Source organism: Vipera berus (genome assembly GCF_964194415.1).
Source record: "Vipera berus genome assembly, chromosome: 4".
Taxonomy (NCBI): domain Eukaryota; kingdom Metazoa; phylum Chordata; class Lepidosauria; order Squamata; family Viperidae; genus Vipera; species Vipera berus.
Genome location: NC_138206.1, coordinates 1,068,940 through 1,085,636, shown reverse-complemented (window position 1 = coordinate 1,085,636; position 16,697 = coordinate 1,068,940). Strand labels below are relative to the sequence as shown.

Genomic DNA, 16,697 nt, shown 5'->3' with positions numbered 1-16,697 from the left:
ATCTGGAGGCAGCTTCTGTCCTGGTAGGATGTGTCCCAAAGATTGTAAGTAGGGAGGGAGGGAGGGAAAGAAGGAAGGGAGGAGGAAAGGAAGGAAGAAGAGAAAGGGAGGAAAATAGACAAGAGGAAAGAAAAAGGAAAGAAGGAAATAGAGAAGGAAGGAAACCAAATCAGAAAAAGGAATGATTAAGATATCTGATTTTCTGACATGAAATGGGTGAAAACTGTCAGGGGAAAAAACTTGGTAAAGATAAAAAAGACAGCACACCACAAGAAGTCTCACTTTAGGACCAAGAGGTTTATTGAATTTTAGAACAAAAAAACAAATATATATATGTGTATATATATATATATATATATATATATATATATATATATATATATATATATATATATATATATATATATATATATATATATATATATATATATATATATATATATATATATATATATATATATATATATATATATATATATATATACATATACATATATATATATATATATATATATATATACATATATATATATATACATATATATATATACACATACATATATATATACATATATATATATATATACATATATATATATACATATATATATATACATATATATATACATATACATATATATATACATATACATATATATATATGTGTGTTTATATATATGTGTGTGTGTGTGTATATATATATATATATATATATATATATACATATATATATATATATATATATATATATATATATATATATATATATATATATATATATATATATATATATATATATATATATATATATTCCAGAGCCCATTGCAAGGAGGACCAAACCCACAATCAATCAAGGGAGTGACAGCTGGTGATCAAATGGCACCCACCCCTTTTCAGTGTCACTCTTTCATACCTTAAAACCACAAGCACATGACTTCGGAGATTCCAACAAGAGCTAAATCAGTTCCTCGTTCTTTCTTCTGACCTCGATGTTCCACATTACCGTCATAACACGTGTCGTTATGGAACCTACATACCAGTTGTATTTATTTTATTTTATTTTAATTCCATTTATATCCCACCCTTCTCCAAAGACTCAGGGCGGCTTACAAGCTTAGCAGTATCCTTCATTCTATGTATATGCCTGCTTATTAGGGCTTCCCCCCCCCAAGCGGCATTATTACAAAGTCAGCTTAATTGCCCCCAACAATCTGGGTCCTCATTTTACCTACCTGGGAAGGATGGAAGGCTGAGTCAACCTTGAGCCTGGTGGGATGCGAACCTGCACTAATTGCAGGCAGCTGGTATTACTTAAGGAGGCATTGGCCCACTGCTCCACCAGTTCCTTAATTCCTCGTGTATTCGTTTCATATTCTAACTAAAGAAATATGCAAGTTTGCAAAAGCACACTGTTATGGAAAAAAAACCACACTCCATAGCTTTGGTTACATATATTTCCACAGTAGGCATAAGGGCTCAACTTGATCAATACACTTGACTATTTTTCCCCAAGAGGGGCTTGAGCAGACGCAAGCAGATATTAATAAAATTATTCTTCTTACAATACTTATGAGGAAATGAAGATGTAGCTTTAATTGCAGACAAAAGAGCTAAATTCTATATCAGAAATAATAGACTGAGGTCATCTAGGTTTTTCTAAGTGGGTAGAAAAATAGGAATCCACACCTGGGCAGGTTATGCTTCCTAAAAGAAGAATCAGAAGTGAATTTTGAGGAAAAAATATGTGATTCTCAACAACTACTTATTCAGTAGATAGATGATGGACAGATTAGACAGACAGACCCAATGCCACCACTCCTCTGCCCTTCATGCCCCCTGCCAACCAGTAAGTCCCTGACCTGCCAGCGAACCCACAGACAATAAAAAAAAAGAACACAACAACTTTTCTGCTGATTCTGACATGTAGGCTGAGAATGACTTAAGATAAGAAGTTGGCAAACCTCAGCAACTTAATTAAATATGAAAGTTCCTCACAACCGGAACAGGTTTCCTTCACCACTCAAGCCCATCATCCTTGACTCACAAAAGGCAACAGTTGCAGACAATCCTGTAGCAAGTTACATTTGCTCCCTACCGACCTGAAATGCCCTCTGACAATCCCTAGATTTTGGGGCCACGGTCAAGCCGGTTTCCCTAGCGACAAAAGAGGAATTTCTCTATAAAAACATAGCGGCCTTTTTCCCCCCTGTAGCCACCTTCCATTACTAACTGTTTTGTTGTCAAATAAACTTCACCTTTTTCTTTTCTTTTATGCTTTTGAATAAACTTCCTGCTTGAGCAGGGGGCTCGACTAGAAGACCTCCAAGGTCCCTCCCAGCTCTATTCTATTCTACCTCTGCTTCAGGCAACTGTCCTTTGTTTTCTTGGAAAATCTGACTCAGATCTGAACAGAATTTCTTCTGAGAGAGAGAGAGAGAGAGAGAATCAGAGACCAAGTACAGGTAATAACAACAACAATAATAAGAGTTGGGAGGGACTTTGGAGGTCATCTAGTCCAACCCCCAAACCCTATGCCACTTCAGGCAAATGGCTGGCCAGTCTCTTCTTAAAAACTTCCAGTGTTGGAGCATTCACCGCTGCTGGAGGCAAGGAGTTCCACTGGCTAATTGTTCTCAATGTCAGGAAATTTCTCCTAAGTAGTCCTCAACTTATCACAATTAAGCCCAACATTTCTGTTGCTAAGCGAGACAGTTGTTAAGTGAGTGTTGCCCCATTTGATGACTTTTCTTCAGGGTTGCTGAGCCGGGCGGGCGGGCGGGCGGAGGCCGCCAGGTTGCAAAAATATCTTCTTCCTTCTTATTTTGAAATATTTTGCTTGGGAGAAGCACGTGGCTTCCTTGCGCAGGCGCACTGCGCGCTGCCCGGGCAGATGAGCCTCCGTTTGTGCGCACGCGCAGTGCCTACTTTGAAAGCCTTGGAGAGAAATCCCAAGAGGGACGGCGCTTAAAAAGCACACGTGATTGGCAAGCTGCGGTGTCGCTCTAGGACGTAAAACGTAAAACTCTTCGCGTTGAAAACCAGGGACCGGAAGTACCGTTTCAAAAGGCTTCCTAGAGCGACGGAGAAACTTCCGGCTGTTTCCCCCCCCCCCCGGTCTCCAGCATCCTAAAAGAGTTCGCTTCCGGGTTGCGGCGGGAGCACTTCCGGTTGTGCTTCTCCCGGCTTTCAGCCTCCTACGGTAGCAGGTGAGGCTCCCTTGGCGCCGGCGAATGCCCAGTTCGGGAAGCGACCGGAAGGCCCGCCTACGAATCCCGGAAGCTCCCGAGTGATTTGTGTTTGAGCCCGGCCTACCTCGCAGGGTTGTTGTTTCGGGGCAAATGAAGGGGGGGAGCCTTCAGAAAGGCGCGGGGGCAGCTTGAAGGGGCGCCTGGACGGCCCGGGAAGACCCTCGAGCTGCTTGGAGGCGCTTTGACGCCCTTGTGGAGCCCCGAGTTGAAAGCTGGTTTTGAAAATTTAAGTTGAAATCCATTTATTTTATTTATTATGAAATTTATTTGCCATATCAAGCGATTCTGGGCGGCTACAGCATAGCAACATTTAAAAAAAACACATTAAAAACATTAGATATAAAATGACAAAGTAGATAAATTAAGACCATTGAATGAAATTGAGCCTATTTCATTGATTACTTACTTAATTAGTTTTTTTTTAAATCTCTCATTTATTACCATTATAAGTAAGTCCGGGCTGCTAATGTCCATAATCATCCTCCCTCCCTCCTCTTTTCCCCCACTACAACAACCCTGCGAGGTGGGCTGGTCTGAGAGACGGAGAAGGAGCGGGGGGCGGGGTTCCCATCTCGCAGGCAAAGGCTTTTTGGTCAAAGAAACGCCGCTTTTCCTTAAAAACAGAGGCTTTCCCATAAAGCTACCTCCCGCCACAATGAAATAAAAGCAGAAGCGACTCTTGCCATTAAATCAGTGCCGCCTTTTAGCAAATGGACCTTCTCCACCGCCTCCATCCATCCCATCTTCTTTTTCCTCCAGAAAGTAACCATTAAAAATAGCGTTTCTTGAGTTGGGCGGCTTAACCGTGGGTGGACTACAACTCCCAGAATTCCCCAGCCAGCTGGCTGGGGAATTCTGGGAGTTGAAGTCCACCCACGGTAAAGCCGCCCAACTCGAGAAACACAGATTTAAAAGGAAAAAGTGCTCAATTTGCAGTTCCTGGCTTCCATAATTAAAGCACAGGGAGGCTTAATTGGCACCGGATCTGCAGGGGCCTGAATGGTGGGGATCCCTTCCTGCCCACCCCCAACCCCAATGCTTTTTCCTTCTGTTTGAGGGTCTCTCATCAAGCCCCTCTTTCTGACCCTCAGGGAAGCCATGTCCACGCTCTTCCCTTCCCTCTTCCCGCGCGTCACCGAGGCTCTGTGGTTCAACTTGGACCGGCCTTGCGTGGATGAGAACGAACTGCAGCAGCAGGAGCAGCAGCACCAGGCCTGGGTGAGTGTGTGTGTGTGTGTGTGTGTGCGCGCGCACACGCGCAAGCACCATCCTTTTCTCCCCCCACCTTACGCCCCCAATGTTGCTCTGACATTGAGTTTCCTTCTGGCTTTTCTCTTCTCTGTAGCTGCAGAGCATAGCTGAAAAAGACAATAATTTGGTGCCAATTGGGAAACCAGCCTCGGAGGTAAGAGCCACTTCACTCCTGGTTGGAGGGGGGAAATCTGTAGCTTTTTTAAAAAAAAATGTATTTAATATATAAAATGCAAAGAAAAATAGAAATAAGGGATTAGGGGAAGGAGAAAGGGAGGGGGGAAAGAAAATGTGAGGTACAAGGGGGAAAAAAGAAAGAAAAGGCGTTGGCTTTCGACTGTTTTTAGCAGAGTACAAGATTAAAAACATTCTAGCCTCAACTTATTGCTTTTACATCTTAGTATATAACTAGCCATTTCTATAACAACGTGTCTAATCGACAAAACCAAAGTCAAGATTTCATTTTTTCCCCGTCACAAGCACAAAATCCAGAAGTGATATTCAAGTAAAAAAACATGCTTAATGTCAGAATCCATTGGGTCCTGACACTTAAATATATTCCCCTCTTTGAATAAACTGATCAATTTAACCATTCCTGCTTTGTCTCCCTTGCTATGGAAATAATGTGTATTTCTGTTTGCGCCTAATAATCTTTATGAACTTTATAGGGTTTCCTGCCTGAGCTGGGGGTTGGACTAGATGACCTCCAAGGTCCCTTCCAACTTTTATTATTATAAATAATAATGTTATAACTATTGCCATTTTTGTTAACGAGGTTCACTGTATTCTTTCAGATTCTTTGCCCTTGCAGGGAAAAATACTTTTTTTCTTTTACCCTCTTTTAAAATGCTACACTTTTCTTTACACATATTTCTCAAATCAAAACTTTCCTTTTTTAAAAATAAATATTTTATTAGTTTTCTACTTTTTTTTTACAAACAAGTGCTTAATAAACAACTTGTTGAATGGGTCCATTAGTAATTCCGTGGTACGTATAAGTTTCTTCAAACTAAATCCAATATTACATCATCCAATATCTCCTCTCTTCTTCCAGTAATAAACAAATATATCTTGGTCTGAAACTAAAAATGATTGGGATATTTTGAATACAGATAGGAAATTAAAACTGGGGGGGGGAAGCGAAAATAGGATACTGACTGACTAAATGGATATTGAGTGCAAATGCATTCAAAGATACGTTTTGGTAAGAAAAGATATTTTAAACTGATTTCATTTACCGGTATTTAGATTTATATACCGCCCTTTCCCGAAGGACTCAGGGCGGTTTACAGGGTATTTAAAAGAAAATCAATACAAACGTTAAAACAAATTTAAAAAGATTAAATAAAACCCTGGAAAAAATAAAAAACCCAGTTAAAATTAAAATTAAAAAATTCTCAGCCTGGGCCAGAGAGCTCGAAGAGCCAGGTCTTCAGGTCCCGGCAGAATGAACGGAGGTCGGGGGCAGTCCTCAGCTCCGCAGGCAGCTGGTTCCACAGGGCAGGCGCACCCACTGAGAAGGCCCTCCCCCTGGGTGTTACCCGCCGGCAATCTTTAACCAGCGGTACCCTGAGCAGACCCTCCCTGTGGGAGCGCACTGGACGATGGGAAGTTGATGCCGGCAGCAGGTGTTCCCTCAAATATCCCGGACCCAAGCCATGTAGGGCTTTATAGGTCATCACCAGCACCTTGAATCTCACCTGGAGGGCAACCGGAAGCCAATGCAGCTCGTGGAGTAGAGGTGTTACATGGGAGTATCGGGAAACCCCCATCACAACTCGCGCGGCTGCATTCTGCACCAGCTGAAGCCTCCGAGCGGTCCTCGAGGGCAGCCCCATGTAGAGAGCGTTGCAGTAGTCTAAACGGGAGGTCACGAGCGCATGGGTGACTGTGCGTAGGGCATCTCGGTCCAGGTAGGGTCGCAACTGGCGCACCAGGCGAACCTGGGCAAAAGCCCCCCTGGTCACAGCTCCTATATGGTCTTCAAAATTGAGCCGGGAGTCAAGGAGGACGCCCAAGTTGCGAGCCCTATCAACTGATATCATTGATACCATCAGAAAACTGTAACAAATGCTGATATTCAACCGCATATCTTCTTAATAACAATAAGAATTGTATTTGCTTAATGGGGTAAAATCAAAACTTTCTAATACATCTTTCTAACTTCTTAATGTACTGGCTTTGAACTTTGGTATTCAATTTGGATCCTTTCCGCTACAGGGGGAATCTGTGACTTGACAGGTGGAAATTTGGAATAGTGGAGCTTTTAAATTCACCCATTGCAGAAATTGCAGGAGGAGTGAAACATCAGCTGTCTTAAGAGCATCTTTTCCCACGTACAAATATTATCAGGGGTAGTCCTCAACTTATAACCACCTCTGAGCCCCTTTGCTGAGCGAGACAATTCAGTGAGTCTTGCCCCGTTTTACGACTTTTCTTGCCAGAGTTGTGTAAGTGAATCGTCGTGGTTAGTCACACGGTTGTTAAAGGAATCCGGCTTCCCCCATTGGCTTAGCTTGTCAAAAGGTCGCAAAAAGGGGGATCGCATTGACACTGCAGCAGCCGTCATAAATGCGAGTCAGCTGCCAAGCATCAGAATTTTGATCCCGTGAGCACGGGGATGCTGCGATGGTCATAAGTGTGAAAAACGGCCGCAGGTCACTTTCTTCAGTGCTGTTGTAACATGAGAGGGTCACTAAGCCAAAGGTTGTAAATTGAGGACTACCTGCAAAAGGCTTAAAACCTGGTTCTGCTGGCTGGCTGGGTTCCCCGTTGTGGGGGTGGCTGGAGGGGGCAGAGAGAAGGTCCCCCCACCTCCCTGTCGATTGTTTGGATTTTGTTTTCCGGAATTCCAAGCTGGCCGTGGCAAAGAGGCGATAGCAGTAGCAAGAGCCCTTCGGCTTATATCCCGCTTCACAGTGCTTTACAGCCCTCTCTGAGCGGCTTACAAATGTCAGCGTATCACCCCCAACCATCTGGGTCCTCATTGGCTCAACCTCGGAAGGACGGAAGGCTGAGTCCACCTTGAACCAGTCAGGTTCCTTTCCCCTTAGCAACAGCCCTTAGACTTATATACCGCTTTGCAGAGCTTTACAGCCCTCTCTAAGCAGTTTACAGAGTCAGCCTGTTGCCCCCCCCCAAAAAAAATCTGGGTCCTCATTTGACTGGCTTTGGAAGGCCGAGTTGACCCAGAGCCGGTCGGGATCAAACTGCAGGCCGTGGGAACGCAGAGCCGGCCTGCAATGCTGCCTTCCGCCTGCTGCGACCTGGGGCTCTGACGCTGGCCGCCTCTCCGCTTTGCCTTAGCAGACTTACGACGAGGAGGAGGAAGAGGATGACGAGGATGACGAGGACAGCGAGGAGGACTCCGAGGACGATGAGGACATGCAGGACATGGATGAGATGAACGACTACAACGAGTCTCCCGACGACGGCGAGATTAACGAGGTTGGGCTGCTGAGAATTTGTCCCGCTTTACGGCCTGCTTAGAAGCCCAGGGCGTCCTGCGGGACGAGGCCCCCCCCTGGCTCTGGTGGACATTCGGGGCTAGGCAGAGATGAACAGTCCGAACGTGTTTTTATTTATTTATCTATCAATTGTTTGTGTCCCCCTTTCTTATTTTTACCAATAACTAAGTTAGTAATTTCCAATACACAATTGTCTTCCTGTTTTCCCCACAACAACCTCCCTGTGAGGTGGGATGGGGTGAGAGAGAGACTGGCCCAAAGTCACCCAGGTGGCTTTCAAGTCTAAGCCAGGACTAGAACTCACCACCTCCTGGTGATTGGACCAAAGTCATCCAGATGGCTTTGATGCCCAAGGCGGGACTAGAACTCACCGTCTTTTGGTGATTGGCCCATTCCTGAGGTTATGAGTGCAGGAAGTGCTAGAGAGGCAGAATCAGGCAGGAGGGCCTGTGCCAGAGTTTGCTGTCTGCTAGGGGCAGAGCTGGGGGTCTGTAGCAAGGGTTGCTCTAAGACTTGGGAGACTGGGACTTCAACTCCTAGAATTCCCCTTGGTTAGGGAATTCTGGGAATCGAAGTCCACAAGTCTCAAAGTAGCCCAGCTTGGAGACCCCTGTCCTACAGAGTCGCCTTGCAGCAGCAATGTTCTCCTCCTGAGGGTCCCTCCGCTTTCTCCCTCCCCCCCTCCAGGTGGACATGGAGGGCGCAGAACCGGACCAGGATCAGTGGATGATCTAGACGCCGTGAGAAACACAGGCTGCGGCAAAGGTCAGTCTGCGGATGCCGAAGAGGTCCCTGCGCCTGGCTGCTTGCGCCCACGCCGACATGGCCGTCCTGTGCCCGCCATGACTCCGTGCCGGGAGGGTGGCTGACTGCCTGCCCGCTGCCCCACAGGCTGACCTCCTGCCCTGCTTGGCTGAGCCGTTGAGCAGCGCGAAAGCCTCAAGGACGGAGCCTGCGTCTGCCGCAGCAGGCCAAGGGCTGGGCTGTCTCTCATTCTGTCAGTCGGTGGGCTTTCTGCTGCCCGGAGGAGCTATTTTGTAAATAAATTAAATAAATATTTCTTTTTTTTTTACTCAACCTCTGCTGTTCTGAATCTCCCTCAGGAATAGCACATACCACCACAGTGCAGCCCGAAATATCTGTGGCTCAGCGAGACAGTTTTTTAAAGTGAGTTTTGCCTCATTTTACGACCTTTCTTGCCACGGTTGTTAAGCGAAACACTGCGGTTGTTAAGCGAGCAACACGGTTGTTAAGTGAATCTGGCTTCCCCTGTAGACTTTTCTTGTCAGAAGGTCGCAAAAGGGGATCACGTAACCCCGGGACGCTGTGTCCGTCATAAATACAAGCCGGTTGCCGAGCCTCCGAATGTTGATCACGTGACCACGGGGGATGCTGCAGCCTTTCGTTTAATGACCGTTCTGAGTTAAAACAGCACTGGAAAAAATAACGAGGGAACATTTTGCAACCCATTGCAGGATCCCCTACTCGGGGTCTATTTCCATTCGTGAAAGTGGGGCTGGGGGCTACTGCCGGGAGATGCAACGCCTAGGAGAATTGGTGCTCTGTAAATATTTAATTTTAGCGTTTAAACCGGTTTCTGGCTAGAACTGAACGACAGAACTGAAAGTGTCACACGATAAAGCTGACAGCACAAACCACAAATCGAAGCAAGGCCGAAGGGAACCACAAACAAATATTCCACAACATCTGAGAATTCATAACCCGGCCCTGGGGTCTCCAGCCTTGGCAACTTTTAAGACTTGTGGACTTCAACTCCCAGAAGTCCCCAACCAGAGGCTTCAAACTATGCCGGACACAGATATTTTTTTTACTCTGTTGGGCAATGCTCCTGCTCCATTTCTCCCAGAGTAAGGGATCTTCCTCTCCTCCCTGCCCCTCACTCCAAATCAGGGGTAGGCAACCTTGGCTCTTTTATGACTCGTGGACTTCAACTCCCAGAATTCCTCAGCCAGCAAAGCTGGCTGAGGAATTCTGGGAATTGAAGTCCACGAGTCATAAAAGAGCCAAGGTTGCCTACCCCTGCTCAAGACCCACGTAGGTCAGCTGGGCCATGCCATCGGGGATCCCCCGGAAATACTGGAGGCTGGTCCGGTGGACCCTCCACTTGTACTTCCCACAGGCCTTGGCGTACTGGAGGAAGTGCGGGGCGCCGGGGAAGATGACGTTGTCCGCCAGGATGGTGGCCCCTGGCTGGAGGAGCCCGTGGTCTTCCAGCAGCTGCAGATCGCGGAGGTAGCAGCGCTTCCAGTGGTGCATGACCACCAGGTGGACCTCCGGCAGCAGAAAGGTCTCCTTGAGTAGGGGGATGACCTCCTCGGAGGGGCCCACGATGAGTTCCACCTGCATGGGAGAAGAAAGGTGAGTCCCTCGGAACGGTTCCGGGGGGGGGGGGGAGAAGTCCAGAGGATCTCTGCAGCTCCCTTGGAATCCATGTTCTTGGAAACCAAATGGGGAGAGGGGGTCGGGCGCCTGGTCAAGAAAGGCACCTATCTCCAAGGTGCCCTGAAAAGAGGGGGTGGGCCAGGAGACCAGCTTCAGGTCCCTCAGCCATGGGAAGCAGTTGGGTGGCTCTGGAGAAGTCTCCTTCCCAGGTTGGCTGTGGAAGAAGAATGTGGAGTCCTTGGTGCTCCCTGAGCTGGGTGGTTCTTTTCTGGCAGACGTTTCATGGCCCAACTAGGGAACATCATCAGTGCTAGAAGGGAGGAGGGTTTGCAGAGAGGAGGAGGAGGAGGAGGAGGAGGAGGAGGAGGAGGACTGTGGGGTCTTTGGTACTCTCTGAGCTTATTTTCTTGCAGACTTTTTATGACCCAACTAGAGTGTGTGTGTGCCAAGGTTGGAGACCCCTGGGCTAAATTGTCAATTCTCAGATATTCTGGATTATCCTTGTGTGACCTTTTTCTTTGCTGAAGGCTGGTTTGGCCTGGCACTTACCAGAACAGCTGCCCTTCGTTGGCCAGGGCAGGGGTCTCCAACCTTGGCGACTTTAAGCCTTGATTATCGCTCCCACCCACCAGCCAATACTAGCCTCGCTCGAGGAGACCCGCAGCAGAGCCCAGGATCGCTCACCGTGTCATCGTCAAAGCCAGCCAGCCGAATCGCCTTCTCCGCCACCGATGCCTTGCGCACGTCCATCTCCACGGTGTACAACCGGGCGCCCAACGGCAGCGTCTGCGCCATGAGGATGGAGGCGTAGCCGCAGTAGGTGCCCAGCTCCAGTGCTGTGAGGGGAGCCTGCTGGTAGATCAGATGCTCCAGGATCTTTGCTAGGCGCCCAAGAAAGGCCGAAGGGGAAAGGTGAATGAACGCCGGAAGGAGAAGAGCTTCGGAATATACAGAGTGACAGAATTGGAGTGGACCAGCCCCCCGCTCAAGCAGGAGACCCTCTACCATTCCAGACAAATGGTTGTCCAGTCTCTCCTTAAAAACCACCAGGGATGGAGCAACCAAAACTTCTGGAGGCAACTTCCCTTCCACTGGTTTTTCCCCCCCCTCAATATTTTTATTCAGAAGGTTAGATAACGCTAGCAGTTATCTACTGCTCCACAGTGCTTTACAGCCCCCTCTGAGCGGTTTACACAGTCAGCCTGTTGACCCCCAACAATCCAGGTCCTCATTTTACCCATCTGGGAAGGACAGAAGGCTGAGCCAACCTTGAGCCGGTCAGGATCGAACTCATGGCTGTGGGCCGTTGGGCTGCAATATTGCATTGTAACCATTGCATCACCACAGAAGGAAGAAGGAAGGAAGGGAGGGAGGAAGGAAGGGAGAGAGAGAGGGAGGGGGAGGGAAGGAAGGAAGGGAAGGAAGGAAGGAGGGAGGGAGGGAGGGAGGGAGGAAGGAAGGGAGGGAGAGAGGGAGGGGGAGGGAAGGAAGGAAGGGAAGGAAGGAAGGAGGGAGGGAGGGAGAAAGGAAGGGAGGGAGAGAGGGAGGGGGAGGGAAGGAAAGAAGGAAGGGAAGGAGGGAGGGAGGGAGGGAGGGAGGGAGAAAGGAAGGGAGGGAAGGAAGGAAGGAGGGAGGGAAGGAAAGAAGGAAGGAAGGAAGAAAGGGAGGGAGGGAAGGAAGGGAGGGAAAGAAGGAATAGCAGTAGTAATAACAATAGCAATAGCCCTTAGACTTAAGAGAAATTTAATAAATGAAAAATAAAATAAAAATGAGAGGCTAAGTTCTCATGTCAAGCTCGGCTTTTATGGATCAGCCATTTGTTGCATAACATTGTAGGTCATAAACCATAATTTACAGGGTTGGGTTTACAGAACCCAGAGCTATTTGCTTAGTCATCATTTATTGAATGATCCAATCACGATTGGCTGGATTCCCATGTTAAGCCATAAATCATGGTTTACCAGACACCATAGCAGGTCAATGCTTCACACTAAAGATAAAGGCAGTTCAGATTTAGGCATGATAGGTTCTTGTCAACCCAGTGATGACAGCTTAAGCCAGGGGTCTTCAAACGTAGCTCTTTGATGACTTGTGGACTCCAACTCCCAGAATTCCTCAGCCAGGCATGCGGGCCTGGCTGAGGAATTCTGGGAGTTGAAGTCCACCAGTCATGAAGGGGCCAAGTTTGAAGACCCCTGGCTTAACCTATTGGATCCCCACTCAGCACAGGACCCGCCAGGGAGTCATGCTGCATTTTACCAACAAGCTGACTTTGGGATGTTGTGTGAACCCAGACAGGTGCCTGGGAGGCTCTCCGGAGTGCCCACCTTTCTGGGGTCCCAGGTTGCTGAGATACTCGCAGTTGTAGCTCCAGTGGTCGAAGGTCTCCAGGATGTGCAGAGGATCTCCAGGGATGGCGTGGGTCAGGAGGTAACGGAAGGCCCTCTCTTCCCGGGGGATGCCGGTCAGGTAGTCCCGCAGCTTCCGAAGCACCACCGCTCGGTAGAAGAGCAGGAAGTAATGGCGGTAGCGGATGAGCAGGGTGACCACGAAGGGCACGAAGGCCAGGGCGATGGCTGGAGAGACCATGGGGACACTCGGGAGGGCTGGGTGGGCGAGAAGACCAGATGAACATGGACAGTGAGAGAGAGCGGAGCCCCTCCGCTCGATCCCCCACTTTCCTTTTTAAGGGACAACTCGCTCCCACCTCTTCCTAGGAAGCCATGTTTGTGTTGAAAACTGCTCAACACGGACAATTCTAATTCTGATCAATTATTTAATTGCTTCTAATGATCTAGCCCAGTGGTCCCCAACCTTTCCTATACCCCGCACCCCTAGAACGCTTCCAACATCTTCTTGCACCCCTTGCAAACACACCAGAAGGATGAAGCACCAGAAGCCTCCGATGCTGGTTTTGTGCCAATGTGGGCAGCCAGCCGTCCGCTGACCTGCCACTATTTGGCGTGCCTGAAGGGGCCGTGACCGTCTAGGGTAGGGCTCTTCAAACTTGGCGACTTGAAGACTTGTGGACTTCAACTCCCAGAAATCCCGGCGACGAATTATGCATAGACACTATGGTTTTGAAAACCCAAGTTTTCACACCCCCTTGGAATATCGTCTCGCACCCCTGGATGGGAACCCTTGATCTAGGATTCTAGGCTAATGAAGAGAAGAGATGGGGGCATGACATGGTAACTGTCCACCAATATCTGAGGGGCTGCCCCAAAAAAGGTGGGGTGGGGTGGGGTGTCAACCTATTCTCCAAAGCCCCTGAAGGCAGGACAAGAAGCAACGGATGGAAAGTAATCAAGGAGAGAAGAATTAAGGAGAAACTTCCTAACAGTGAGGACTGTTAACCAGTGGAACAGCTTGCCACCAGAAGAGACTGGACAGCCCTACACAGAATAACGGAGTTGGAAGGGACCTCGGAGGTCTTCTAGTCCACCCTCCCTGCTGAAGCTGGAGACCCTATAGTACCATTTCTGACAAATGACTGTCCAGTTTCTTCTTAAAAGCCTCCAGTGAAAGCAAGCCGTTCCACTGGTTAATTCTTCTCACTGTTGGGCAATTCCGCTTTAGTTCCAGGTTGCTTCTGTCCTTGATTAGTTTCCATCTGCTGCTTCTTGTCCTGCCTGCAGGTGCTTTGGAGAATATCTTGGAACCCCCCCCCCCCTCTTCTTTATATTGATATTGAAAGGCCGCTGTTATGTATTGGGCTCAATGGTGATACCACGTGGGTTGCTGGAGCAGCTAACGGCTCTCCAACAACCCAGACTACAAGTCTCCAGTGCTGCTATTGGCTGTCCCTAGGCGGCAATGGTTGCTTCAAACCTATTGGCTGCCACCTAGGGGCTACACTATATATTGCGGCTAGTTACAGCCCAATTCTCAGTTCAGATCTTGCAAGCAATAAACCATGAGTTTTCCTGAACTCACTTGCCTCGTCTTCATTCCTGCGCCAAAGAACCCGCTACACAACAGCCGCTATCTTGTCACCCCTAATCCTTCGCGTCCTGATCTGACTGCCAGCCCAAGAGGTGGGCAGCCATTTGTCCTTGGTGGTCCAGGGGTCCCTTCACCCCACTGCGTGGTCCGGAAAGCCTTCGATTTGCTCTCCCAGGACCTCGGAGGGAAGTCAGGCAATTGCTGGTGGGGCATGTGGACATCAGTTTGAGGCCAGTTGCCTCTTTCTCCAAGGATTTGGGGCGACTGAAGTCAGCCGGTCACGGTGAAAAACCCTACGTTGGGGAAGCTGCTACGGTGCGGCCCTTCAGCTGCCTTACCTGCCTGGAGCTGCAGCCAGCTGAATCCTTTGTGTGCCTGGAGGGTGCATGAATGATTGATGGCGACCCTGCAGCTACTTCCTGGGTTACCTGTCCTTACCTATCCACCTGAGACAGGTGGCAAATAGGAAAGGAAGAATGCAGAGGCCGAGTCAGTAGATTGAGCCTTGAAGGAGGAGCGTCGGTGAGGGACAAATGTGATTCCTTATCTCAAGGTTGGGATCTTGTCCAGGTAGACGGTGGACAGAATGGCCACGCCCACTCCCCATGCCAGGTATGCCTTTTGTGCCACCCAGGGATGCCCTGGTCTCCTCCCATCTTGGAGGTTCTGGGCATTTTTGAGATGGAGACCCTTCAAAAATGCTACTCTGGAATGAGGGGAGGATTGTGACGGGAGGGTCTTAGGGAGAGGGTCAGCGGTGGCTGCTTCTACTCTCCAATCCTTACTATAAATACAGAACAGAATACCAGAAATGGAAGGGACCTTGGTGGTCTTCTAGTCCAAACCACCACTTCAGGCAGGAGACCCTATACCAGGGGTAGGCAACCTTGGCTCTTCTATATGACCTGTGGACTTCAACTCCCAGAATTCCTGAGTCAGCACGGCTGGTTGAGGAATTCTGGGTATTGAAGTCCACAAATCATAAAAGAGCCAAGGTTGCCTACCCCTGCCCTATACAAGTGACTGTCCAGTCTCTTCTTAGTTGGATCACCCACAACTTCTGGTGGCAAGCTGTTCCACTGGTTAATTATCCTCACTGTTAGGAAGTTTCTCCTTAATTCCAGGTTGCTTTTCTCCTTGATTGGTTTCCATCCGTTGCTTCTTGTCCTGCCTTCAGCTGCTTGGAGAATTGGTTGACTCCCCCCACCCCGCTTCTTTGGGGCAGCCCCTCAAGTACTGGAATACTGTCATCATGCCCCCCACCCCAGTCCTCCTTTTCTCTGGAATTGACATACCCCAATTACTGCAACCATCCTTTGCATCTTTTAGCCTCCAGCATCTTTGCTGCTCTTCTCTGCCCTCTTTCTAAAGCCTCAGCGTCTTTTCTGCACGGCGGTGACCAAAACTGAGTTCGCTTCATGATTTCCTTCCCCAAATATCAGAAATTGAATGCCAAGAGGCTGGGTACATGGGCTGCCTTTAATAACAGCAAACTATTTAGCTAAGGCATAACAAAAAAGTCACGGAACAGAACTAGAGGTGTCCTTTCAGGAGGAGATTCTCGTGGCTGGCCGGAAGGGCATTTTGGATACTGCAGACCTAATCTAGTATATCAAATGACTCTACCTTCATCAAGCTGGATTAATTAGAAGGCAGGTAGATCCTGCTTGCATTAAGAGGCTCTCCATGCCGTGTTGTCAATCACAGGGAAATTTGAGCTGCCACATGTCTTAAGGCAGGGGTCTTCAAACGTGGCCCTTTTATGACTTGTGGACTTCAACTCCCAGAATTCCTCAGCCAGCATGGATGGACTTCACCTAAAATTCCTGTCAGCATGGATGGACTTCAACTCCCCGAATTGCCCAGCCATCCAGAAACAATACCCTAAGCCAGGGGTCTTCAAACGTGGCCCTTTTATGACTTGTGGACTTCAACTCCCAGAATTCTGGGAGTTGAAGTCCACAAGTCATAAATGGGCCACGTTTGAAGACCCCTGGTCTAAGACCTACACTTGCTGGGTCCCTCACCTTGGATACCTCAACAACTTATAAAATAGGTTGGCAGACAGACGAAGGTCTCCCCCAGATGACTTTCATGTTCTGGGGTGCCAATGGCTTGAGTCCCATCAGACAGTGAAGACCCCCTTAGCCAAGACCCCTTTGGTCCAGCCTGTGACACAAAACTGGCCAATGTGGGGGTATTCAGCAGTTGAGGTGGGTGTCCACAAGCACTTGCTTAGCAGGGCAGTTGAGAGAGTTGTTAACCATTTTGATCCGAGTCGGTGCCAATGATTCAATGGTTCGGGAATTGCGTTTTGCCTGGTCACCAAATCCGGCCCCTTTCTGGATTTTATCGTGGGCTGCAAACTCACCAGGCTGGTCTT

The 16,697-nt window shown here is 48.3% G+C and overlaps 2 protein-coding genes across 3 annotated transcripts; one reads left to right on the top strand and one right to left on the bottom strand.

Moving 5' to 3' along the window:
- The first annotated feature begins 3,156 nt into the window (after positions 1-3,156).
- ANAPC15 (anaphase promoting complex subunit 15) lies at positions 3,157-9,043 on the top strand. 2 transcript variants are annotated; one of them, XM_081326629.1, is made up of 5 exons: positions 3,157-3,206; positions 4,340-4,466; positions 4,594-4,653; positions 7,809-7,946; positions 8,654-9,043. In XM_081326629.1, exons 2-5 carry the CDS (start codon positions 4,347-4,349, stop codon positions 8,699-8,701), a joined length of 366 nt encoding a protein of 121 aa, XP_081182755.1. In that variant the 5' UTR covers positions 3,157-3,206; positions 4,340-4,346; the 3' UTR covers positions 8,702-9,043. The 2 variants fall into 2 exon arrangements, with proteins under 2 accessions (XP_081182755.1, XP_081182754.1); XM_081326628.1 differs by having other exon boundaries at positions 7,806-7,946.
- Positions 9,044-10,000: 957 nt separating this feature from the next.
- Positions 10,001-12,958, bottom strand: TOMT (transmembrane O-methyltransferase; the record flags this gene model as incomplete). The annotated part of the gene is made up of 3 exons (XM_081327692.1): positions 10,001-10,327; positions 11,054-11,250; positions 12,697-12,958. The coding sequence occupies 3 exons, from the start codon at positions 12,956-12,958 to the stop codon at positions 10,001-10,003; spliced, it is 786 nt and encodes a 261-aa protein (XP_081183818.1).
- Positions 12,959-16,697: the final 3,739 nt, after the last annotated feature.